General features: G+C 37.6%; 1 protein-coding gene across 1 annotated transcript in view; it reads right to left on the bottom strand.

The window, feature by feature from the left end:
- Positions 1-22,111, bottom strand: part of LOC121381175 (coiled-coil domain-containing protein 91-like) — a 36,643-nt gene extending 14,532 nt beyond the window's left edge. Inside the window, exons 1-11 of the mRNA XM_041510351.1 lie at positions 21,969-22,111; positions 20,481-20,543; positions 19,902-19,974; positions 19,395-19,546; positions 16,068-16,460; positions 11,843-12,022; positions 10,422-10,529; positions 8,228-8,320; positions 4,923-4,991; positions 2,419-2,505; positions 1,684-1,773 (exon numbers count right to left, since the gene is read on the bottom strand). Of these exons, the coding sequence (XP_041366285.1) occupies positions 1,684-1,773; positions 2,419-2,505; positions 4,923-4,991; positions 8,228-8,320; positions 10,422-10,529; positions 11,843-12,022; positions 16,068-16,460; positions 19,395-19,546; positions 19,902-19,974; positions 20,481-20,543; positions 21,969-22,004 (1,344 nt within the window). The 5' untranslated portion in view covers positions 22,005-22,111. The remainder of the gene's footprint in view (positions 1-1,683; positions 1,774-2,418; positions 2,506-4,922; positions 4,992-8,227; positions 8,321-10,421; positions 10,530-11,842; positions 12,023-16,067; positions 16,461-19,394; positions 19,547-19,901; positions 19,975-20,480; positions 20,544-21,968) is intronic.
- Positions 22,112-25,948: the final 3,837 nt, after the last annotated feature.

Raw genomic sequence — 25,948 nt, 5'->3', positions numbered from 1 at the left:
CCTCCCTAGATCCGGTCGACCACGGGTCACTACCCCCGGGCAGGACCGCTACATCCGGGTACGCCACCTTCGGGAACGATTGACTACTGCCACCTCCACAGCCGCAACAATACCAGGTTTGCACAGGATATCCGACCAGACCGTACGGAACCGCCTACGTGAGGTAGGAATTCGTGCCAGACGTTCAGTTCGAGGTGTCATCTTAACACCACAACACCGTCGACTCCGACTGCAGTGGTGCCAGATTCATCGACAATGGCCTCAACTGCGATGGAGACAGGTGTGGTTCAGTGACGAGTCCCGATTTCTGCTCCGACGTCATGATGGAAGATGTCGCGTGTATAGGCGTCGTGGTGAACGTTATGCGGCAAACTGCGTGCAGGAAGTGGACAGATTCGGCGGGGGTAGTGTCATGGTGTGGGCAGCCATCTCACACACTGGCAGAACTGACCTGGTCCACGTGCAGGGCAACCTGAATGCACAGGGCTACATTGACCAGATCCTCCGGCCACACATCGTTCCAGTTATGGCCAACGCCAACGCAGTGTTCCAACATGACAATGCCAGGCCTCACACAGCACGTCTCACAACGGCTTTCCTACAGAACAACAACATTAATGTCCTTCCTTGGCCATCGATATCACCGGATTTGAACCCAATTGAGCATCTATGGGACGAGTTGGACCGACGCCTCCGACAGCGACAACCACAGCCCCAGACCCTGCCCGAGCTGGCAGCAGCCTTGCAGGCTGAGTGGGCCACCATCCCCCGGGACGTCATCCGTACTCTGGTTGCTTCAATGGGCAGGCGGTGCCAGGCAGTTGTCAACACACGCGGAGGCCACACCCGGTATTGACTCCAGATGACCTTGACCTTGGTGGTGTGTCCTATCACTTACTCACAATGGACTAGAGTGAATTGTGAACAATCCTGCAACATTTGGTAATTATCGGACTCACCATTCAATAATTAAATCAATTCTCCAAATGTTACGACAATGTGGTTTTGCGTTTCTTCTTTTGAAGAGTATACATATGGCACTAGCCAAAGCTTCTATGAGGACTAGCCCTCGGTCCTGGTTAGTTAAGTTTAGGTTTAGGCTGTATTACTATCATACATATGGCACTAGCCAAAGCTTCTATGAGGACTAGCCCTCGGTCCTGGTTAGTTAAGTTTAGGTTTAGGCTGTATTACTATCATACATATGGCACTAGCCAAAGCTTCTATGAGGACTAGCCCTCGGTCCTGGTTAGTTAAGTTTAGGTTTAGGCTGTATTACTATCATACATATGGCACTAGCCAAAGCTTCTATGAGGACTAGTAACTTTCTCAAACATCTATCAATGTTTTAAAACTCTGACAACAGTGGGATAGTGGATTTGTCATCCGATTCAAGACTGGTAGGGACTGGGTTTCAAAATTCTAAGTAAAACAAAATTGTGACGCTCATTACACTTACTGCCTTCCCATCTGGAGTTATATTATTTACTTGCAATTTTGAATTTGTTGCTATTTTAACAATCTTTCAATTATGGGCCAAAAAATGTTCACTGAAGATGTCAAATATCCAGGTAGTAATTGGTGTGAAACATCAAAGTTACAGTCAGATGGATACTCCACTACTAAGCTAAATCTCTCTCCACGGAACATACCAAACTAGCACCACAATAAAGTGAATAATACCTTTGATTTTGTTCTTTCCTCTTCAACAGCCTGTTCCATTTCTTTCACACAGTCTTCTTTCATACTTTTTAAACTTTCTGATGCTTTTTCCTGTAAAAAATAAAAATAAATAAATAAATGCTATGCACATTTTTTTTTCTGTGTTTCTTTTGTACTTGATCGCTACATTTTGATACATTCTTGTGTGATCGCTACATTTTGATACATTCTTGTGTGATCGCTACATTTTGATACATTCTTGTGTGATCGCTACATTTTGATACATTCTTGTGTGATCACAAAAGCTGGGAGGGTGGAAGGTTGAAATAACAGACAATAACCACTTCTGTTAGTTTATCCTGAATTGAATAGATGTGGCTACAATTAATAATTGGGTTGAAAAAGTGAGATGACACAATTCATCATCCATTTTTTCAGTTGGTATTATATAACAGCACTTGTTAGATCAGTAAGATAACAGTTTATGACAGGTTGTTGCACAATACAAACAGGTTTGTAATGGATCATAGGTCAGAATCTTCTGCATTTGAGCACTGCCCAGTTTTTTTACTATCTTCACTTTCGTGCCCTGGCTGATTTAATTTTACTTACATGTACTTTTGTAAGTCAAATAATTTTCAAGATTTTTTTGGAAGGAGTATTATCAAGATTAATGTATTAATGACCTACAGGCTAAGACAGGTGGCTGCTTAATAAAAACATGTCAACTTGCATAACCACACATGTCTGTATTACCTTTTCTTCCTCCAACATTTTAGTCGCTTTGCTCTGTTCATTCAAGATGGCAGCCTCAAGTAATTCCTTACTTCTTTCTCTTTCAGCCTAAAATATATATTTTTAAATTATACATGTAGTAGTATGCTAATTTAGTGATCAACTCTTCAGGCTAGATGATCATATTTTCACTACAATGATCATCTCTTACATCAAACACTTATTATACATGTAGTAGTATGCTAATTTAGTGATCAACTCTTCAGGCTAGATGATCATATTTTCACTACAATGATCATCTCTTACATCAAATGATCATCTCTACATCAAACACTTATTATACATGTAGTAGTATGCTAATTCAGTGATCAACTCTTCAGGCTAGATGATCATATTTTCACTACAATGATCATCTCTTACATCAAACCTTATTATTATACATGTAGTAGTATGCTAATTTAGTGATCAACTCTTCAGGCTAGATGATCATATTTTCACTACAATGATCATCTCTTACATCAAACACTTATTATACATGTAGTAGTATGCTAATTCAGTGATCAACTCTTCAGGCTAGATGATCATATTTTCACTACAATGATCATCTCTTACATCAAACACTTATTATACATGTAGTAGTATGCTAATTCAGTGTCCAACTCTTCAGGCTAGATGATCATATTTTCACTACAATGATCATCTCTTACATCAAACACTTATTATACATGTAGTAGTATGCTAATTCAGTGTCCAACTCTTCAGGCTAGATGATCATATTTTCACTACAATGATCATCTCTTACATCAAACACTTATTATACATGTAGTAGTATGCTAATTCAGTGATCAACTCTTCAGGCTAGATGATCATATTTTCACTACAATGATCATCTCTTACATCAAACACTTATTATACATGTAGTAGTATGCTAATTCAGTGTCCAACTCTTCAGGCTAGATGATCATATTTTCACTACAATGATCATCTCTTACATCAAACACTTATTATACATGTAGTAGTATGCTAATTCAGTGATCAACTCTTCAGGCTAGATGATCATATTTTCACTACAATGATCATCTCTTACATCAAACACTTATTATACATGTAGTAGTATGCTAATTTAGTGATCAACTCTTCAGGCTAGATGATCATATTTTCACTACAATGATCATCTCTTACATCAAACACTTATTATACATGTAGTAGTATGCTAATTCAGTGATCAACTCTTCAGGCTAGATGATCATATTTTCACTACAATGATCATCTCTTACATCAAACACTTATTATACATGTAGTAGTATGCTAATTCAGTGATCAACTCTTCAGGCTAGATGATCATATTTTCACTACAATGATCATCTCTTACATCAAACACTTATTATACATGTAGTAGTATGCTAATTTAGTGATCAACTCTTCAGGCTAGATGATCATATTTTCACTACAATGATCATCTCTTACATCAAACACTTATTATACATGTAGTAGTATGCTAATTCAGTGATCAACTCTTCAGGCTAGATGATCATATTTTCACTACAATGATCATCTCTTACATCAAACACTTATTATACATGTAGTAGTATGCTAATTCAGTGATCAACTCTTCAGGCTAGATGATCATATTTTCACTACAATGATCATCTCTTACATCAAACACTTATTATACATGTAGTAGTATGCTAATTCAGTGATCAACTCTTCAGGCTAGATGATCATATTTTCACTACAATGATCATCTCTTACATCAAACACTTATTTTAGGACACCACCAAAAAATTTAAACTTTAATTCAAAGACTGAAATTCATTGCAGAGAATGCTACCCCACTTTTACATGATTGTGCTAATACGTGTTACATCATCTCATAACATAGGGAGCGGGACGTACCCCAGTGGTAAAGCGGTCGGTTGATGCGCGGTCAGTCTAGGATCGATCTCTGTCGGTGAACCCATTGGGCTATTTCTCGTTCCAGCCAGTGCTTCACAACTAGTGTAACAAAGGCCGTGGTATGTACTATCCTGTCTGTGGGATGGTGCATATAAAAGATCCCTTGCTGCTAATCGAAAAGAGAAGCCCATGAAGTGGCGACAGCGGGTTTCCTCTCCCAATATCTGTGTGGTCCTTAACCATATTCCCGACGCCATATAACCGTAAATAAAATGTGTTGAGTGCATCGTTAAATAAAACATTTCCTTCCTTCCTTCCTCATAAAATAGTGATCTTTAAAAAAAGATTAATGCTTTTAGAGAAAAATATTAAGTTTTATTCAAATAATTAATACTGATATATCAAAAGCTGTGGCATGTGCTGTCTTGTTTGGAAAAATGTGTATAAAAGATCCCATGCTGCTAATGGAAAAATGTAGCAGGATTCTTTTGAAGATTATATTTCAGAATGACCAAATATTTGACATCCAATACCCGATGATGTTCTAGAGGTGTCATTAAACAAAAACATACTTTATAACTCTAAAGCATTAAAAAGAAAAAAAAAGTTTTGTAGATTAAAAAACAAACCTCCACAGCCAGTTGTAGAGCCGTATTTTGCTTTTCTTTTTCTTCTTCAAGAAATGCATCAAATCTGTCCTGAAATAACAAAAATAACGGTTTTAATCAATTTACTCAAGCCACATCAGTCTACTCAAGTGATACTAGTATTCGTGTAACAGGCACCGGCCTTGGTGGTGTCGAGGTTAAGCTATCGAACATAAGACTGGTAGTACAGAGTTCGCAGCCCGCTACCGGCTCCCACCCAGAGCGAGTTTTAACAACTCAGTGGGTAGGTATAAGACCACTATACCTTCTTCTCTCTCACTAATCACCAACTCACTGTCTGGATAGACAGCCCAGATGGCTGTGGTGTGTGCCCAGAACAGCATGCTTGAACCTTAATTGGATATAAGCATGAAAATATGTTGAAATGAATGTAACAGACATGTGTATTAAATTTGTATTAAAAGTAAAATTAGTGAAATTTATTGTCTGTCCCTGTGAATATGACTAGGTACTTAGCCATAAAAATTCAAATCCTTTTTCAAGTTCATATACTTTCATACCAACTGTATTATCAAAGCTTGATTGGTTGGACCAAACTTATTAAAAGTCATGATTGTTAACAATGCCATAAGTAACTACTGAACACACCCCGAAGTGGTCAGACTATGCCCACAGCTAAAAGCTGATGGGATATAGCAGGTGTGTGGCATGGATAGCCACAAGAGACAAGCACATGCCGTGGTTGGAGAGACAAGGATTGGAATGTGGAGGTGGACAGCGAAAGAAGTTCAAAGATAGGAGGAGTTGCCAGATCGGAAAGATATGAGACGAAATTCAAAGGCGAGAAAGGAAAGGGGGCAGTGGGATAAAAAAACCAGAAAGTGATGATTGATAATGAAATTCCAACCAATTCTAAAAATTAAATAGAATCATCACCAGGGCCCGTGTTTATAAAACTTTTTAGAGTCCAGACTCAATCTCAAATGGCGTCGCACGCATGTAATTTGTATGGCATTGTCATCACATTGGTACCTCAGACTCTATTAGAGTCTCGAGTCTAGACTCTAAACATTTTATAAGCACCAGGCCTGCTGTGCAAATGAATTACTACAGTCACTTGGTAATGTTTACTAATTTTGCCACTGGTAGATGGGTTTTCCCCTCTGTTAAGTAAATATTGAGAAACTCTGCAGGGGTTCAAAAATTTCCAAAAAAATTACTTGCCACAGGGCAAGTGCCAATCAGATATTCACTTGCCCCATATATTTTTCCACTTGCCCATACTTTTTACGGTAACCAATTGTGTTACTCCTATTTAATTTAATACAGTGCTTAATAATGTAATAATATTGAAAGTAATTGGTTTCATTGCACAAATAAAGAATTTTGCCAGTAGGTTACAACACTTACTCAGGAAGTACTAAATGTATATGTCGGTCCTGTAGTATCCACTGTCTTCTCTATTTTTTTAATTTAAACTTTATTTTTTAAATAGTGTCCACTTGTTGATTTAAAGTTTGTTATTTATTTGGTAGTGTCCACTTGTTCATCTCAATATAATTATTGTGTCGATGTATGTCTTAGTGGCCGTGGATGTGGCAAGAACCCTTTCCACTTGTGAGCCATTCTTTTATGGCTGGCATTGGTTGAAAAATGTTATGGTTTTTCTCTGCCCAAAAACACTTCTCTGGTATGTTTTTACCCTGTTCATAGCTGAGAAAAGTCTCTCACAAACAGCCGTGGCTGGGCTCAAAGTAAACATGAGCTCTGTTAATGTTTTTAAATAGTGCATGATTGTAAACAACAGAAGGAGAGAGGGTGTGCATCAATTGCAGCTGTGTATTTTTAATTTATTGAGCATAATTTATTTGTTAAAAACTATTAATAAAGCAGAAAAAATTAATATATTCATGTATGCTTAGAGGGCATCGCACCATCACGATTATGGCATAGGGCTAATGAAATCTAACTTGTCATGATTATGGCATAGGGCTAATGAAATCGAACTTCACCTTACCCATTCATTTTACACAAACGTAGATTTACATTTGCAAAGTACTGAAAAACATTAAGTATGTTCTGCTACTAGTACAAGGTTTATATCTAAACTGAAATATCTTGCAACGTTTATAAGGATACAGTTCATAATATGTATGCTTTTTTCAAGTGAACTCAGAAATTATAAACATGCTTTACGCCCCCGTTCATTTGCAAATAGTAGATTCCAGAGTCCACCGCGTTAACGTCTAATATAATTTGAATATGACAATTTTTGTAAGAATTAAACATTTTGATTGCATTCACAATTTATAGTTCATTTTTCATAGTTTATTTTTTATTTAAAACACACCTACGAAGTCACAGTATTGTCTCAACGCTCCATTTTCAGTAATGGAGAGATGAAACCCTACTTAATTAACCCACCAAAATCACTAACATATATTCACATAAAATTATTACTCATTGTAAATTGATGGCGAGTGTGTTCTGTATTGCAACTGGTTAATTACATTCTTTTTCCAGGATCAAATAGACAATAACACCTGGAAAGTTAGTGATGTCATTAGCTATTGGAACAGGCGAAGTTGATGATTCAAGGGTCTACAGTTAGATTGTAGCCAGGTATTTTTTTCAAGAAATACCAAATATACAGTTAGTTCTGTTGAAAAACGATCCAGTTTACAATGGACATAACCATATTGAGTTTTTAGATTTGCGGGTGTTATTGTCAATTTGATGTCCACAAATATTTAATTTTTTACCTCAGGCAGGATCAAATAGACAATAACACCCACAAATCTAAAAACTCCATATGGTTATCTCCTAAGTGGTGTATTTTAATAATGGGACTCGTCTCCATTATTTTTCAGGAATGGAGAGTTACTTGGACGTTCCCCTATACATAAGCTCTAAAGCGTATTGGACACTATTTCCAAGTTTGAAGTCAAACGTTCAGTGGCTGAAATTACCAATCTTAGTCGATAGTAAAAGGGGAATAACTCTAAAGTTGTTATTAACTTTTCAACAAATTGTTTTCCGTTTTGGTGTTAATGCATTGGCAAGAGTTCCGATCGTTCCAGCATTTAGGGTTAGGGTTAGTTCTCCTTAGAGCTATGTAAATGCTTGAACGATCGGAACTCTTTCCAAAGGTTTTACCGAGATTTGTAACAAAATTTAAAAATAAAAACAGTTTTAGGTGTTAATTAGTCATTTGTCATTGGGCATATGCAGTTAACATAATTAGTTGCCTGGCATGAAAATTCCACTTGGCATGGACGTCGGGTGATGGGATTTTTTTAACCCCTGCTCTGTACACACTGACTTACCTGTTGCTCTACTCTGGCTCTGTCCAGCGCTTCCTGCATATTCTTTTCAGACTGAGCCATCGCATCTTGGTGTAATTTCTTCAGTTCCTCAGCCTATTCGGTAAATTTATAACATGTACACAAAAGATAAATAACAAACACAGAATATGCATCTAAGTTGTGATATCTCAATATGGATAAACCTTATAGTAGTCTCCCATACCTATCAGCTTAATGCTCTACTGGGTTTTAGCAGATACAACTAGATACTACAGATCATCAGGTATTGCAGAGATGAACTTCTGTCATTTTAGCCAAAAATACATGTAACCCCCATCAAATTTAACATATGTTTTTAAAAGTATAACAAAAATCTATTTCCCTAACTGACTTAGCTACCTATTACCCACATTTTGCTGATTTTCATCAACTTATCTATTTGTAATGTCTTAAAAACTATGCTGGAAAGATAAAAATGTTCAAAATTGATTAATGATGTTACGTCATCATCATATATATATATGCATTATTAAAGCCTGTTCAACATAATGTACTCACCACTGGGAAGAAAATGATGGGATCCAATACAGAACACTGTTGGTAAAATTACTACTGCTTGGTAATGTTTCAGGTACTTTGAAATACATTAGATGAGAGTTATGTCCCTTCGTTCAATGCCATGAAAGGAAGGAAGGAAATGTTTTACCGGCCTCAGTGGTGTCGTGGTTAAGCCATTGGACTTGAGGCTGGTAGGTACAGGGATCACAGCCCAGTACCAGCTCCCACCCACAGCAAGATTTAACGACCACAGTACGACCACTACACACTCTTCTCTCTCGCTAACCACTAACCCCTGACATATTGTCCTGGACAGACAGCCCAGATAGCTGAGGTGCATTCCCAGTACAATGTGCCTGAACCGTAATTGGATATAAGCATAAAAATAAGTTAAAACGGAAGGAAATGTTTTATATAACAATGCACACAACACATTATATTTACGGTTATATGGCTTCAGACATATGGTTAAGGACCACACAGATACTAAGAGAGGAAACCCACTGTCTTCACTTCATAGCCTACTCTTTTTGATTAGAAGGAAGGGATCTTTTATATGCACCATACTAGATAGGATAGTTACACCAGTTGTGGAGCACTGGATGGAATGAGAATTAGCCCAATGGACCCACCAATGGCGATGGACCTTAAATCAATCACACATCAGGCAAACTCAATTCCACGGCGATCAGTAGCCTGGAGCCTATTTCGCAAAACTTTGTAAATTAAAATTGCAAAACGGCAGTTAAATACCTGTTGTATGTTTATGTGTGTTTGGGGACAAATTAAATGTATATACAGTCAAACTGATGTCAATCTGCCATCAAAACGAATATCAAAAAGTGGTCTTTAAAACAGGTAAGGACTTAGCTCAGTCGGTTGAGTGCTCACTTGAGGTGCTTGCATCGCAGGATCGAACTACCTTGGTGGATCCATTCATCTGAATGGTTTTTTTCTCATTCCAACTAGTGCACCACAACTAGTCAAAGGCCTTGGTATGTGCTTTTCTGTCTGTGGGAAGTGCATATAAAAGATCCCTTGCTGTATTAGGAAAAATGCAGTGGGTTTCCTCTGATGACTACGTGTCAGAATTACCAAAATGTTTAACATCCAATAGCCGATGAATGTTTAATCAATGTGCTCTAGTGGTGTCGTTAAAGAAAACAAACTTTGAAGAAAAAAAACAGGTAGCTGCTTAATACAGATCATTTTGTACTATATTAGATGATTTGGGAGAATAAAAACTGTTTATGCTGTGTTCATTTGGGGCTCGAAAATATCATGAATTCACAAGTTCCAAATAGTGAACATGACTTCACCAAGCAGAGAGCGTTCAGGTGATTTACAGACAATCTGCACTGTCACTCCAATCTCACACACCCCAACTCATAATTGCACAAATCATTTGTGTTTGTTTCGCCATTGTTCAGTTGTGTTCAGACCAGTTGTGTTCAGTGGTTATTTCACTAAACGAACACTCTTCACAACTTGTGAATTGGGAAATATAATATTCACGACTTGTAATGAAAGTCACACTAAAAAAGATGGCTAGTAGAGCAGGTTTTACTTTTATATCTGTGTAATATTTTATTGAATTATTTAATGCAGTATCTTATTGGATTATTTAGTAAGTAAACTGCTGTGCCTTAAAACCAACCTGAGACTGAAGGGTTTGTTGGAAGACATCATACTGGTTCTGTAGCCGCTCCTGAAGATGGAGTAGAGAGGCTTGCTGTTGTTCTAACACGGCTGTTCGGGACAATTCCTTTATAATAAAAACATCTACTATTAATTACATGACACATTTTTGACAGTTTTCAATCAGACTGTCTTTCGACACTCACTTTTATAACCCAACCATAAATAATACCTTCAGTTTTGTTTTTGGTCATGTTTTTCACGGCATTTTGCTTACATTTTCTTCGAATTTCTATATTCAACAAGCATTCTGAGAATACTGCAGAAGCAATACATGTCCCCAACAGGGCCCAACAAATTTTCATATCGCCCAATTTCAAGGGCCATAACTCTGTAAACAATGGGGGATATCGTGATTAAATTCAAACTTGATCAAACATGATAAAGATATACACAAAATGTCAACTCATTACTTTGAGGCATTCGGAGATGTAGCTTTAGTCTCCTCCAGCTGGCAATCAACAATGGACTAGGTTACAGAAAACTAACTTATCTAAATCAGAAAATGATGGTGAAGTTGATAATAATAATAGTGATGGCGCTGATGAGGATGATGATGGTGGGGGTGATGGTGATGATGATGGTGGTGATGATAACAGTGACATCACAGAGATTACACCACTATATCATAGACTAGACTGGCAGCACACCAAACAAGTGTTACTGTGCTACATCCTGATGAGGATGATGATGGTGGGGGTGATGGTGATGATGATGATGATGGTGGTGATGATAACAGTGACATCACAGAGATTACACCACTATATCATAGACTAGACTGGCAGCACACCAAACAAGTGTTACTGTGCTACATCCTGATGAGGATGATGATGGTGGGGGTGATGGTGATGATGATGGTGGTGATGATAACAGTGACATCACAGAGATTACACCACTATATCATAGACTAGACTGGCAGCACACCAAACAAGTGTTACTGTGCTACATCCTGATGAGGATGATGATGGTGGGGGTGATGGTGATGATGATGGTGGTGATGATAACAGTGACATCACAGAGATTACACCACTATATCATAGACTAGACTGGCAGCACACCAAACAAGTGTTACTGTGCTACATCCTGATGAGGATGATGGTGGGGGTGATGGTGATGATGATGGTGGGGGTGGTGATGATAACAGTGACATCACAGAGATTACACCACTATATCATAGACTAGACTGGCAGCACACCAAACAAGTGTTACTGTGCTACATCCTGATGAGGATGATGATGGTGGGGGTGATGGTGATGATGATGGTGGGGGTGGTGATGATAACAGTGACATCACAGAGATTACACCACTATATCATAGACTAGACTGGCAGCACACCAAACAAGTGTTACTGTGCTACATCCTGCCCCACCACCCTGTTACCTTGTATTCCTCTACCACCACGGTGAGTGCATCATGGCCAGCTTTCCTGATTTCATCCAGATCTCTCGTGTGTTTTGTCTGCAGTTCTTCCAGGCGAGATTTCTGTGGCTCCAATGCACCCTGTGTTTGAGCCAGTTCCTCTCTCAACCGTGCATTTTCAGACTCAAGATTCTCTAAATCCTGAAACAAAATGTACAAGGAAGGAAGGAGATGTTTTATTTAACGACGCACTCAACACATTTTATTTACGGTTATATGGCATCAGACATATGGTTAAGGACCACACATATATTGAGAGAGAAAACCTGCTGTCACCACTTCATGGGCTACTCTTTTCGATTAGCAGCAAGGGATCTTTTATATGCACCATCCCATAGACAGGATAGCACATACCACGGCCTTTGATGTACCAGTCGTGGCAAAATGTACATGGAGTGAACTATACCAAAATAAACAGACTTCATACATGCATTTCACCAATCGACATTTAGTGAATATTAGAGAAATATTAATTTCAGTTATAATCCTATACTTGGAAGTAATTATAAAGATGGATTACAATCTAAATCTTTTTCAAATTGTCAAAAGTTTGTTATGTTTAACGACATCACTAGAGGACACTGATTTATTAATCATAGACCATTGGATGTCAAACATTTAGCAATTCTGGCAAACTGTACACCCATTACATTTTTCCATTAGGAGCAAGTGTTTTTTTATATGCACCATCCCACAGAAAGGATAGCACATACCACAGTCTGATATACCAATTGTGGTGCACTGTAGTCCAGTAAATGTAAGCCAAAATTTAGGTGAACCTAGACTTGACTGACTAGTGTCCATATACCGCTATGGTTTCGAACATGCCTATCCCGAGTTCGGCCTCCGATAAGATCAGGGATCTGACTCGGGACAAGAATCACCTAACTATTAGGGCCAATTTAGAAATTTTGAAAATTTAAAGCCAAAAATATTAATGGGGGGGATGGGGGATAATAAATTTTGACTGCGTCCTTAAAACAAAATTATCCTATAAACTACTTAAAAAAATCAAGAAAAAAAATCTAAATATACACACTTTCTGTTAGTAAAGACTGGAGTTGATATTTACTCGTCATTGGTGATGACACTGAGATACATTGCTATCATGCAAACCAGGAACAGATTTTAAAACTACATGTCATTGGTGATGACACTGAGATACATTGCTATCATGCAAATCAGGAACAGATTTTAAAATTACACGTCATTGGTGATGACACTGAGATACATTGCTATCATGCAAACCAGGAACATATTTTAAAATTTTAATTTGAAGACATTGACAGCTAGTACTTATATCTGGTTTGGGACAATATTTTGTTGAGGGTTAATTAGGTGAGCAAATTTCTCATCTACATTTCATATACAGGAAATTTGTAGTTGACATACAACCTCAAAATTAGTTGTTCTGTGAAACAGCCACGTGTCACAATTATCAGCTATACTATCAGCTGCTAGTCTGGGTGAGGTAAAGAGGATGGTCGAAGCCAGAAACTGGAAATGAGTGTTACAAAAATACAATAAAATTTTGAACATAAAACAATGAACTCACAAGCTGTAGGTATGAAGTGTGATTGAACAAGGTCAATCTCAGAGACACGAATGTGGTGATTTCAAAGGTGTCAATAGCCAAACTATTTTGGTAGATGCTAGAAAACTAGATGACCTGTAACTAGTTATTGTGATTATGGTGATTTGAACTGCTTTGTTGATCAAATACGACATACATTGTCTGATGGTTTTACATTAGATAGCACATTAGGAAATATGTGAAATTTGTGGCATTATTTCAGACATTTATTCACCCCCCCCCCTCCCCCGACATATCTGAAACTGACAGTACATGTTATCATCCAGCCTATTATTTCTGATGTTACATCATTAAAGGGAGAGTAAACTCAAACAAGAGCCTTATGTGTTGGAAAGATGCATACCAAGACCACCAACACATACTGACACGTTAAAGGGAGAGTAAACTCAAACAAGAGCCTTATGTGTTGAAAAGATGCATACCCGGACCACCAACACATACTGACACTTTAAAGGGAGAGTAAACTCAAACAAGAGCCTTATGTGTTGGAAAGATGCATACCCGGACCACCAACACATACCGACACTTTAAAGGGAGAGTAAACTCAAACAAGAGCCTTATGTGTTGGAAAGATGCATACCCGGGTCACCAACACATACTGACACTTTAAAGGGAGAGTAAACTTAAACATGAGCCTTATGTGTTGAAGAGATGCATACCCAGACCACCAACACATACCGACACTTTAAAGGGACAGTAAACTCAAACAAGAGCCTTATGTGTTGGAAAGATGCATACCCGGGTCACCAACACATACTGACACTTTAAAGGGAGAGTAAATTCAAACAAGAGCCTTATGTGTTGAAAAGATGCATACCCGGACCACCAACACATACTGACATTTTAAAGGGAGAGTAAACTCAAACATGAGCCTTATGTGTTGGAAAGATGCATACCTGGACCACCAACACATACTGACACTTTAACAAATGAAAAATGCGTAATTTTAGAGTTAATAAAAAAACGTGATTATTCATGCTAACTGGGGGCAGCCATTTTGTTTAGTTTTTGCTGCATCTTGTACTACAGATTGGGGTGAAGTGACGTTAGCTGCGACCAACTCCTGTATGCAGAGTGTAATCAAACGCTTTAATTTATAACAAGGCACTTCGTTTTCATCAATCTGACAACATGAATGACTTGATAGTATAATAAACTATTTATCTAAATATATTTCAATTTGCATCAATAGAACGAAATGGAGGTATAGTATTTTTCTCTCTTAAAAAATTCAAAGAAAAATGTTATATTATTAGGTACGTTGGAGCAAAAATGACCACTCAGGATACCCAAGTGATAATTTTCTTTGGGACTACGTAATTGGTCAGTTGTGTGATTTTAGATGGGAAAGTCTACTTTATCAAGGGTTTTACAGAATTATTTACAGTAATGTCCATTAACATTTTAGGGAGGGCAAGTTAGCCCACAATACCCTGTGATCTGTATAAAACGGCCTGTAATTAATTACTGTGACACACCTGCCAATCAGGAATCACAGGTACCGGCCACGGAAAGAAAATACCAATTAACTAAGAAAATACTCTGATTATCATTTCAGTATGTGGGTTAGCCTAATGCATGGACAAAACATGATACAGTTATTTCGACACTTTAAGAATGGTGGTTTATTTTGTATTGGAAATAATAAATACTTATTACTGGCTTACTGGGATGGATATTATCATAGAACATTGCGATGCATTCTTCAGTTCTAAGACTAATTCCTGACGTGACACGTTAAGTATTACGTAACCACTGGCTCGCCAGAGGGCGTATTCACTGGGATGGTACAAAATTCAACCATTTTATTAATTAATTATGAGATTCATCATATTTCTATCTACTTATAACAGATTTATGGGGTCTAAAATCAACCATTTAGGAGACATATGGCTTCAAAGTTTGTGTTGGTGGCCATATTGGATTTAAGCTAATTAGCAATTTCAGTGGGGTCATCTAAACAATATAAAATGAAAAAAACCTTCTGTCGCAATTTCTTCTAGGTTCAGTCATATTTTGACTGGACTACTGGATAGAATGAGAAATAGCCCAGTGGGGATCAATCACAGACTGACTGCATCAGGGTAAGCACTTTTATCACTGAGCTACATCTCACTTCAAATGGTTTTCAAGTCAAATATCTTTTTACAATGTGAATACATCCATCAAGATTTTTTTTTAATCTACGGCCATTTGGTGTCCGACAATGTTACATTATATCTGCATTTTGTCCAGAGAGGAAACTCACTCAGGCAGATGGTCTACCACTGAAGTACATCCCACCCCTAAGATGGAGTTGACTGCACCGAACTGGAGTTACCGGACTGTCTCTTTCTTTGATTAGCCCGATACACTTACACCACACACGTTAATACAATCAAATGTTTGTGGGGGTTTTTGTATTCTACCGTTTCTTTTTTTAAATTTATTAATTTTATTCGGAGCAGGGAGGTTGGAGTATTTTACAACTTTATGCCATTTTGCGGAGAAGTACTGTGCCCAATGAATAGGTGTTATGCCAGATAATAGTTGATACACAATAGTCATGTCTGACGCCATGCCCAATATATGCCATGCCCGACAGACATTCACCTTCTTTACAGCCAGGTTTTCCTCAGCACCAGCCTCCAGTACATGCTGACCCTCTTGCTCCACTTCAGCTTCCCCAGGTTGAGATTCACCAACACCAGCATCATTGACAATCTGACGTCTGCCTTCTTCCGCAGCAGACGCAAGGGCGGGCGGCCCAGACTGGACAGAGAGAGATTCATTAGGCACAACATCCGAGCCAGGCCAGTGAGGTTCGGCTATAGAACCCAGGCCAACGGTTCCAATCCCCAGATCAGGCAGTGGAGCTGATGACACCGGTACCTGCCCACCTGCATTCAGGCCTGGACTTCGTGGCGATGCTAGTCTTAAAGGCATGTTACACGCTCCATTTGAAGCATTTTCAGCTATCCCTCCAGGGTGATCCAGAAAACCATTCTGGAAAAAAATAATGTCACTAACAAATGAACTCGTATAAAAGAGAGGTCTTATAGGAGTCATTCTCCCAAAGTTGTGTAATTTCAGCTATGCATCTGTGAAATTTTAAAGTTGTACAAAACCTATTCTATCTCCAAGGACCTACATGTATTGTTGAAATTACCAGCCCAAGCAGCGATGATATTTAACTTCTTTTTTCTTTTCTTTTTTCTTTTTTATGAAATCACATTTTGCCCACTATCCAGATCATATGTGCTGTCAATTCTGCAACTGGATAATCATGACAGTGGAAATTAATGATGAGCTTCATGCACGCAAATCAAGCACTAGAACACTTTGAAGATGAATATCTCCATTTAGTGATATGTTGAGCACATTGACCTTTCTATCTTTTTAATTGCTATTTTGAATGAATATCAAATTTCAGTGCTCATGGAGTTGATCAGGGCTAGCTCTGGGTGAGCAGAAAATTTCCCTAATTGTCTATTAAACTTACAAAATTGCCGAAACACAGTTATTTACTAACAAAATATCAATTATTACATGAAATTATTTTTCCAAATTAAAATAAAATTCGCCAATGGTTTGTAATATTTGCAGTTGGCAAATTTGGCAAGTGCTAGAGCTAGCACTGTTGATGGTCATAGAGTTGGTATTCCTAAACGTAACTCATCCTATAACTCATTCAGTAGGGATGATGATGTCACCTTTACATCGTCCACGCACAGACACAACTTGTCATATTATGTGGGTATTTTATACAATTTGATTTTTAATTATCAAAAACGTTGGTTGTGGTACTGACACACAATAAACAGGCTTCAGATACGCTGAACGTAATCCAAAACAATCAATTTGTTGACACATGCAAGATGAAAATTGCTGTGTTCCTATTCATGAAAATGGCTTCCAGTACGTTTTGTCATAAATGATGAAGGTGGTCAAATGGTCTGTGAAAATTATAGCTAAGAATAGTCATTTAGTTCTGAAGTTGACCAAACTAATTTATTTTCCATCACACAAGTTTGGTATAAAAAAAATATATATATATATTTGGTTCAATTGAAATGGCAATCAGGAGTTTTTAACTAAATGACGTACTTTATAATACCAGAGTGTGAATAACAGTTGAAATGTTGGTTTTAAAATGACTTATTATTTTCTTATTTCATATTTTTGATGTCTGGGGCTTAATTCACTAAAGTTTCGCAACTTTGCGATCTCGCAGTGCAATGCTAAAAGACTTGCAAAGAGGATGCTTTGTTGTCTAGCAAAGCCTAAGAGATCTTTGTGAATTAGGCCCCAGGTTTATTACATGCATTTTTTGTTATGTTGGGATCAGTAAACACGTTATAATTGGGGTGAAAATACAAATTAATCATGAAACAACTATAGTCACCTTATTACCAAGAGTCAGGTCCATGTGGATAACGTGAAGTTGTAAAATGTCATAAACAGCAATGAGCAATCGTTTTAAATATGATTATATGAAATTACATAATTTTGAGAGAATGGCCCATACAACCTTAATTAAATTTTTTATTGAAATTGTACCAAGCAATTTATTGGACCATAGCAAACAGTCTGATTATAAGGTTAAAGAAACAAACACCAACACTCAGTGATGTTTTTCAGGTGTAAGCAATTGCTTTTTCGCTATTTTGGTTGTTATGTCCTTGACTAGCTCAAGTTGAAATTAGGCTATAAATAACACAATGACAGCCTATGAAAAAAAAAAACATACATGGAAAGTATTACAACATGGACTTTTCCTGTTTATATATCTTTTATAAAGTAAAAGACATGTCACTATATATTATTAAGCTTTAAAATGACAAGCCCTAGTTTTTAAACACTACAACATAATTTACACTATTAAAGTCGTTTTTGATAATTTAAATTAGAATTTACATTTTATTATTTAAATTATTAATTTTCGTACACCTGTAATACCCCAAAATGCATATTTCATAATCCTAAAAATGTACGTTCGTCGGAGAAGTAATGGTTATGGAGACAAGCTCCAGTTATTTTTAGATGGTATTTCCCTGTTTAAACATCACAAACTTTAGCCTCTCTCTCTTATAACTAGATTAATTAAACTTTGTGTCTATTTTCACGGGTTGAAACTAGGGTCTGTTATAACTGTATCCAGATCTGTGTTGCAGGTTTGTAGATTAATTAAACTTTGTGTCTATTTTCACGGGTTGAAACTAGGGTCTGTTATAACTGTATCCAGATCTGTGTTGCAGGTTTGTAGATTAATTAAACTTTGTGTCTATTTTCACGGGTTGAAACTAGGGTCTGTTATAACTGTATCCAGATCTGTGTTGCAGGTTTGTAGATTAATTAAACTTTGTGTCTATTTTCACGGGTTGAAACTAGGGTCTGTTATAACTGTATCCAGATCTGTGTTGCAGGTTTGTAGATTAATTAAACTTTGTGTCTATTTTCACGGGTTGAAACTAGGGTCTGTTATAACTGTATCCAGATCTGTGTTGCAGGTTTGTAGATTAATTAAACTTTGTGTCTATTTTCACGGGTTGAAACTAGGGACTGTTATAACTGTATCCAGATCTGTGTTGCAGGTTTGTAGATTAATTAAACTTTGTGTCTATTTTCATGGGTTGAAACTAGGGACTGTTATAACTGTATCCAGATCTGTGTTGCAGGTTTGTAGATTAATTAAACTTTGTGTCTATTTTCATGGGTTGAAACTAGGGACTGTTATAACTGTATCCAGATCTGTGTTGCAGGTTTGTAGATTAATTAAACTTTGTGTCTATTTTCACGGGTTGAAACTAGGGTCTGTTATAACTGTATCCAGATCTGTGTTGCAGGTTTGTAGATTAATTAAACTTTGTGTCTATTTTCACGGGTTGAAACTAGGGACTGTCCCTATAAAGGAGATATCTCAAAACTGTACTGCTTTACTTCTCTCAAGTTTTCACCCAGAGCAAAGTTTGCCTCAAAAGGGGTCGGTTCTTGATCACCTCCAGTGGCACCTCCTGCAATATCCGATGGGTCAAGGCAGGGTGGAAATGCATTCTGGGCACAGAGAAGATCTGGCCTCAGTGACCCTTGACCTGCAAAAAAAATTATTAATGCAACACTGGATTAAAAAAAGCTCTATTATAGACACACACACACCAGGGAACATTTTGTTTTCAAAATTATGATTAGCGATATTTCTAGTCAACTGAAAATTGATTACAAACTTTTGTTTAACGTTTTAAAATTGTGTAGTGATCTCTGAAACTTGCACTGCGAATTGTGACATGATACTGAACAAATTGTTCCCTGCAATCCATCGCAACGGCAGGCAAAAATATTTCCTGCCCCGTGGTGATTTTGATTGACAAAAAACTGTCAGGAAGTCAATTTTTCAACCCCTGCTCTGTAGGATAAAGCCAATACATGCGTGTATCTGTGTGTTATTACCTGCAGTATATACAGCCCATTGTGCACTGGCTTGTTCCTGTTGATTCACACTCGGAGGGCCTGGCTCAGCTCCCTGAAAACATCATGGTAACAAACTATAGTCATATACATGTATGAATCAATTACTAAATTAGGTCGTTTTAGTTCAGTTTAAACAGAGTGGCACAGATAAATATTAATGTTACAGTTTCCTAAAAAAAGGATGGTATATATTGGTGATAATTAGATTTTGATATGAGATTGGTGAACAAATATAGCAACATTTCTACTGGGGATTGGGAATATTTTTTAATTTTCTTTTCATTTTTTTTTTACTCACTGTCGGGTATGGTGAAATAAACTTTTTACTAGCCAGACCATGAGAAACACTACCGTATTCTAGAAGGCTAAGAAGCCTTGGTTCACAGCTCTCTTTTTTCTTTTTCCTCACAATTATGATGAAATAAAATAAATACCGTACCAGTCAGTTAACTCACCTCTAGTTCAACAAGGTAAACGTTGAGTGCAAGCATACCTCGACGCATGCACTTGATGTTTATCTTGATGAACTAACTCACCTCAAACTCACCCCAAACTCACCTCAAACCCACCAAAATCTCCAAAATCACTGTCATCTTCCTCACCTGCTGCATTAGCAGCAACCTAAAACAAACGAAAAACATAACTTTTGAACATTTTCAGATTCAAACATATATCATGCAGATGTTGCCTTTAAACTTACAGTCTTTGGAAAAGAATCATTAGAATGTCATTGGGCAAAAATAACTCAGGTCTGAATAATTTTCTTTTCAAAAATTAAAACAGGTTCTACTGTAATCTGCTAATGGTGTTTCTAAACATGATAGTCCAACTTAGTTCATCAAGATAAACGGTACGCTTGCACTCGATGTGTATCTTAAAGGTAGGGTCAACTCAAACAAGAGCCTTATGTGTTGCAAAGATGCATACCCGGACCACCAACACTTTAGCAAATGAAAAACGTGTAATTTTAGAGTTAATAAAAACCCATCGTTATTCCTGCTAACTGGGGGCAGCCATTTTGTTTCGTTTTTGTGACGTCCGGTGGGATAGCTTGGGGCGAAGTGACGTCAGCTCCTGACCATCTCCTGTATGTACAGTGTAAACAAAAGCAGTAATTTTCGACAAGGCGCTTCCCTTTGATCAACCTGACTTGTAAAACAGCATAAATGACGTAATAATATAATAAACTATTTAACTAAATATATTTCAAGTTGCATTAACGGAACAAAATGGGGTTATAGTATTTTTCTCTGTTAAATAATCCAAAGGAAAAATGTACACTATTAGGCCTATTGATATGCTACGTTGGAGCAAAAACGACAACCCACGATACCCAAGTGATAATTTTCTTTTCTTTGGGACTACGTAATTGGTCAGTTCTGTGCTTTTAGATGGAATAGTCTACTTAATCAATAGTTTTACAGAACTATTTACAGTAATAAACCATGTCCATTACAATTTTAGGGACGACAGGTAATATTCCACAATACAGGTATGTATTTTTGTGTCTAGACAGCATCAATTAATTGGCTCGTCTGGTTACCAATCAAATACACACCTGCCAATTAGGAATCACAGTTAACAATTAACTAAGAAAACACTCCGTGTGTCATTTCAGTACGTATGTTAATGTATGGGCAAAACATTGTTAATTGTTTCGACTTGTTGTGTAGCCACTTTGACAATGGTATTTTATTTTGTACTGTCACATTTAACCGTTTTATTAATTAACTATACGATTATACGTATTGATATTAAGCAATAATGTGCATTATATATCGTTGAATATGTATACCAGGCCAAATGCCTTAGCCTTAGGCCTAATTCAATTGTCCTCTCCTTTAATGAACTAAGTCCAACTCACTGTCATCATACACTGTAAATTTTTTATATCAATAACTTATGACACTAAAAATAAGACTGTATTGTGTCAAATAATTCAAATCATGACAATTGTCAGATCTGTTTAACTTTAAACTTCATTCACGATTATGAGGATAATAAATTATAAAGTAATAAAGGTTTTTCAATTTAACCGAAAAATACCTGATTTGAATTATTCTGAGATAAATTGTTATCCATTTGTGTTCACCCTAATTCTGAACAATTGTTTCTTAAAATAATGCTTTATTTGTAGCTACTAAACACCACATATTTATATTTTGAACAAAATAGTTTCCTGACATGGGCGCTGTCATTTGTGATAGTGCATTGTGGGTAAATCAGTAAGAAAGGAGCGTTTCATTTGGCGTTCAATAGTAAAAACAATGGCGAACGCTTACGAACTCTTTGACTGGAAACATTGTGTTCTGTGATATGATATTCATTTGACATTAGACCCAAAAACCAGTCTAACGAGCGATCACCCTCAACATTGTACTGGTTAGTCATTTATTAAACACATACGCAGACATACGTCATACGTGCGCATACGTGAATACACACACACACACACACAACGATACCGCACACAGATAATGTTTAATAACACCCACTTTTCATAAAAAAAAGATAATTTGTGTCACCATCATTGCTTACAGAGAGAGAGAGAGAGAGAGAGAGAGAGAGAGAGAGAGAGAGAGAGAGAGAGAGAGAGAGAGAGAGAGAGAGAGAGAGAGAGAGAGAGAGAAAGAGAGAGAGAGACACACACACACACACACACACACACACACACACACACATACACGAAATAGTTATGTCATAAATCAAGTACTGACATGCACATATTATCAGATATATATATGTATTTAAAATGTATATTTCTAACCATGTTTTATGTCTATTCAAAATATAAAACCCCGCACCCCTCTGACCTATCAGTAAACACACTCGGTACCCAAGTACCATAAATCGAGCTGTGACAACACTTGGTCGAATTTTAATCAAAATATTCTCTAGTAGGGTTATAACCTCGAAATAACTGCATGTGGGTTTTAAGCATTTTCGACACCCGGAAAAGCTTTTTTATAACCAGTCCAGAGCTATGGTCTAAAATAATGCAGTCAAATATATATTTGGTTAGGCCAGAAAGAGGACGAGCCTGAACCTCGATTCCTTATAGGCACGTCAAACGAGTATCAGAACACCCGCTCTGAGGTGGGGCTTTTGGTGGCGGTTTTCACTCTAACTTTAATTGAAGTGAATTGAAATGAACATTTAACGACACTCCACAAGCATTGTAAGCAATGATGGTGAACACACAAATTATCTCTCTTTTTTTTAAATGAAAAGTGGGGGTTATTAATTTTTTTTATATAAAATAATTATGGGGCCAAAAATTGATATCTATAAGTGGATACAATTAATTATTTCCCATTTAAGCAATTAATTAAGCAACGTGTTGTTGAACAGTTTAAAAGTTTCCGTGTCTGAACGCGATACACTTGTGTGAACGCACACGATCACTTGACACCCCGTTGTTCTTGCTGCGACCCACTCAACAAGATATATAGAGGTTGTAGATCGGTGTTAAATATTTGCCAAACATCTTGTGTATGGTGCGTATTGCCTGATATCTCGTATTAACGAGGTACGCTAGTGTGTACGCGATAAGAAAATACTCAGTCTTTACAAACGTTTCTTGCCATAAAATAGGAAAGGAAAGGAATATTTGTTTAAGACCACCTTGGGCGCATTTAAAACTATATACATGTATGTTCATAAGCGTACGAGCTTCTGTTTTGGGAGTTGGCCTCTCTCTCTCTCTCTCTCTCTCTCTCTCTCTCTCTCTCTCTCTCTCTCTCTCTCTCTCTCTCTCTCTCTCTCTCTCTCTCTCTCTCTCCTTTTTTAATTATTTTTTTTGGGGGGTGTGGGGGTGGGCCTTGGTGGGGTGTGTATGTGGGTGATGATTTTTGTCAGAATTAAACGAAAATGCCCGCAGTTGCAATACAACGTTTGTTCGTATTGATATTATCAAACAGATATACGGTTCCAACCTAACCACTACGAATTTTTACATGGATAATACAAATAATAATATAAGTAGAATGATAGAAATACCATGTGAAACGGTTTCTGGCCAGCCCAATTTACCCGAATGTCTCCATCGTTTTTGCACTAATGTGAAGATTTGCTGATTACTATTGTTATTTGGTTTAAAAAAATATGATTATATTTTCACATTTGGTCAAGAAAGAAATAATGGAAACCCGCTGCCGCCCCATAAGATATCCTTAAGAATCTTTTATATGCACTTTCACATATACAGGACAGCACATACCACGGACTTTGAGCGCTTTATTTATAATCTCTGAGTCACATCTTGCCCAAAATATTATTGTGAAGCATTCTTATTTTTCTTTCCATTCCATGTAACCTTAATGACAACCAAATATATGTATGCGATCTAAACTGCCATCTCATATTAAAGTTTGCTTTTGTATAACGACACCACACCACCTGAGCACATCGATTTATTAATTATCGGCTATTGGACAAACATGGCAATTCGGACAGTCTTAGAGAGGAAACCCGCTGAATTTTTTCCCATTAATAGCAAGGAGTCTTTTATATGCACCCACCCCCCCCCCCCCAGACAGGATAACACATACCACGGCCTTTGAAATACCCGTCGTGTGTCACTGGCTGGAACGAGAAATAGCCCAATGGGCTCATCGACGAGGATCGATCATAGACGGACCTTGTGAGTTTTCTTCTAGTCTCTACGAATAGTGTTAGTCATTATGTCTGTTAATTTTTTATGTCTTGCATAACGATTATAATTCAGTCTAAACGTTTAAATTCCTAATGGGAACATTGTTCAGCCGTTATGATATGAACTGATACGATTTTCGTTTTGTAAATATTTACAATTCTTCTGATTAATAAGATACGCCACCTGAAAGTGTACTAAACTGTGCCTATCCCATTTTGTTCTATAATACTTCACTTTGTATGTATTTAGAAATGCTCGGTTTTGACCTATGTGCGTTTAAATTAACTGCAAGTTAGGTCAGGTCAGGTCAGAGAATTTAATGTGCACATTCAGAGCAAGCTGTTGTAGCGCACGCCAGTCCTGGGCGCAGATGTCGGCATCAGCCGGCTCCTCCGTCCAGGACAGGAAAGGGTGGGTGGGTGAAGAAGGGGCCGCCTGTACTGGCAGGTGCATGAGAGCACCGGCAGTTCGACCGGGATCGGTAACAGGCAGAGGACTGACTGCAAGTTAGGAAGAAGGAAGTAATACATTGAACATGCCCTGTTATCTAAGATATTCCACAAATTTAAGTTTTCCCTTGAAAGGGATGCGTTGAGGTACGTGCGTTTCAGGGTGTGGTACATATAGAGGAAACCCGCTACATTTGTTTCCATTAGTAGCAAGGGATCTTTTATATGCACGTTCCCACAGACAGGATAGCATATACCACGACCTTTGATATACCAGTTGTGGTGCATTGGCTGGAACGAGAAATAGCCCAATGGGTCCACTGACGGGGATCGATCCCCGCATCAATCGACTGCGCATCAATCGAGCGCTTTACCACTGGACTACGTCCCGTCCCTTGTTTTATTTAACGACGCACTCAACACATTTACGGTTATATGGCGTCGGACATATTGTTAAGAACCACGCAGATATTGAGAGACGAAACCCGCAGTCGCCACTCCATGGGCTACTCTAACAGCAGCAAGGGATCTTTTATATGCATCATCCCACAGACAGGAAAGTACATACCACGGCCTTTGTTACATCAGTTATGGAGCACTGGCTGAAACGAGAAATAACCCAATGGGCCCACTGATGGGGATCGATCCTAGATCAAGCGACAATGGTAGATAATGTCAACACTAGTCACTATCCAGAGTTTTAAAAATTAAAGTTTGTTTTGTTTAACGACACCACATGAACACATTGATTTATAAATCATCGGTTATTGGATGTCAAATATTTTTAATTTTTTTCATATATAGTCTTAGAGAGGAAACCCGCTACAAATTTCCATTAGTAGCTAGGGATTTTTTTTATATGCACTATCCCACAGACAGCATAGCACACACCACAGCCTTTGATATACCAGTCGTGGTGCACT

The sequence above is a fragment of the Gigantopelta aegis genome, chromosome 9 (assembly GCF_016097555.1).
Source record: "Gigantopelta aegis isolate Gae_Host chromosome 9, Gae_host_genome, whole genome shotgun sequence".
Classification (NCBI taxonomy): Eukaryota; Metazoa; Mollusca; class Gastropoda; order Neomphalida; family Peltospiridae; genus Gigantopelta; species Gigantopelta aegis.
This window is presented reverse-complemented; position numbering and strand designations above follow the sequence as displayed.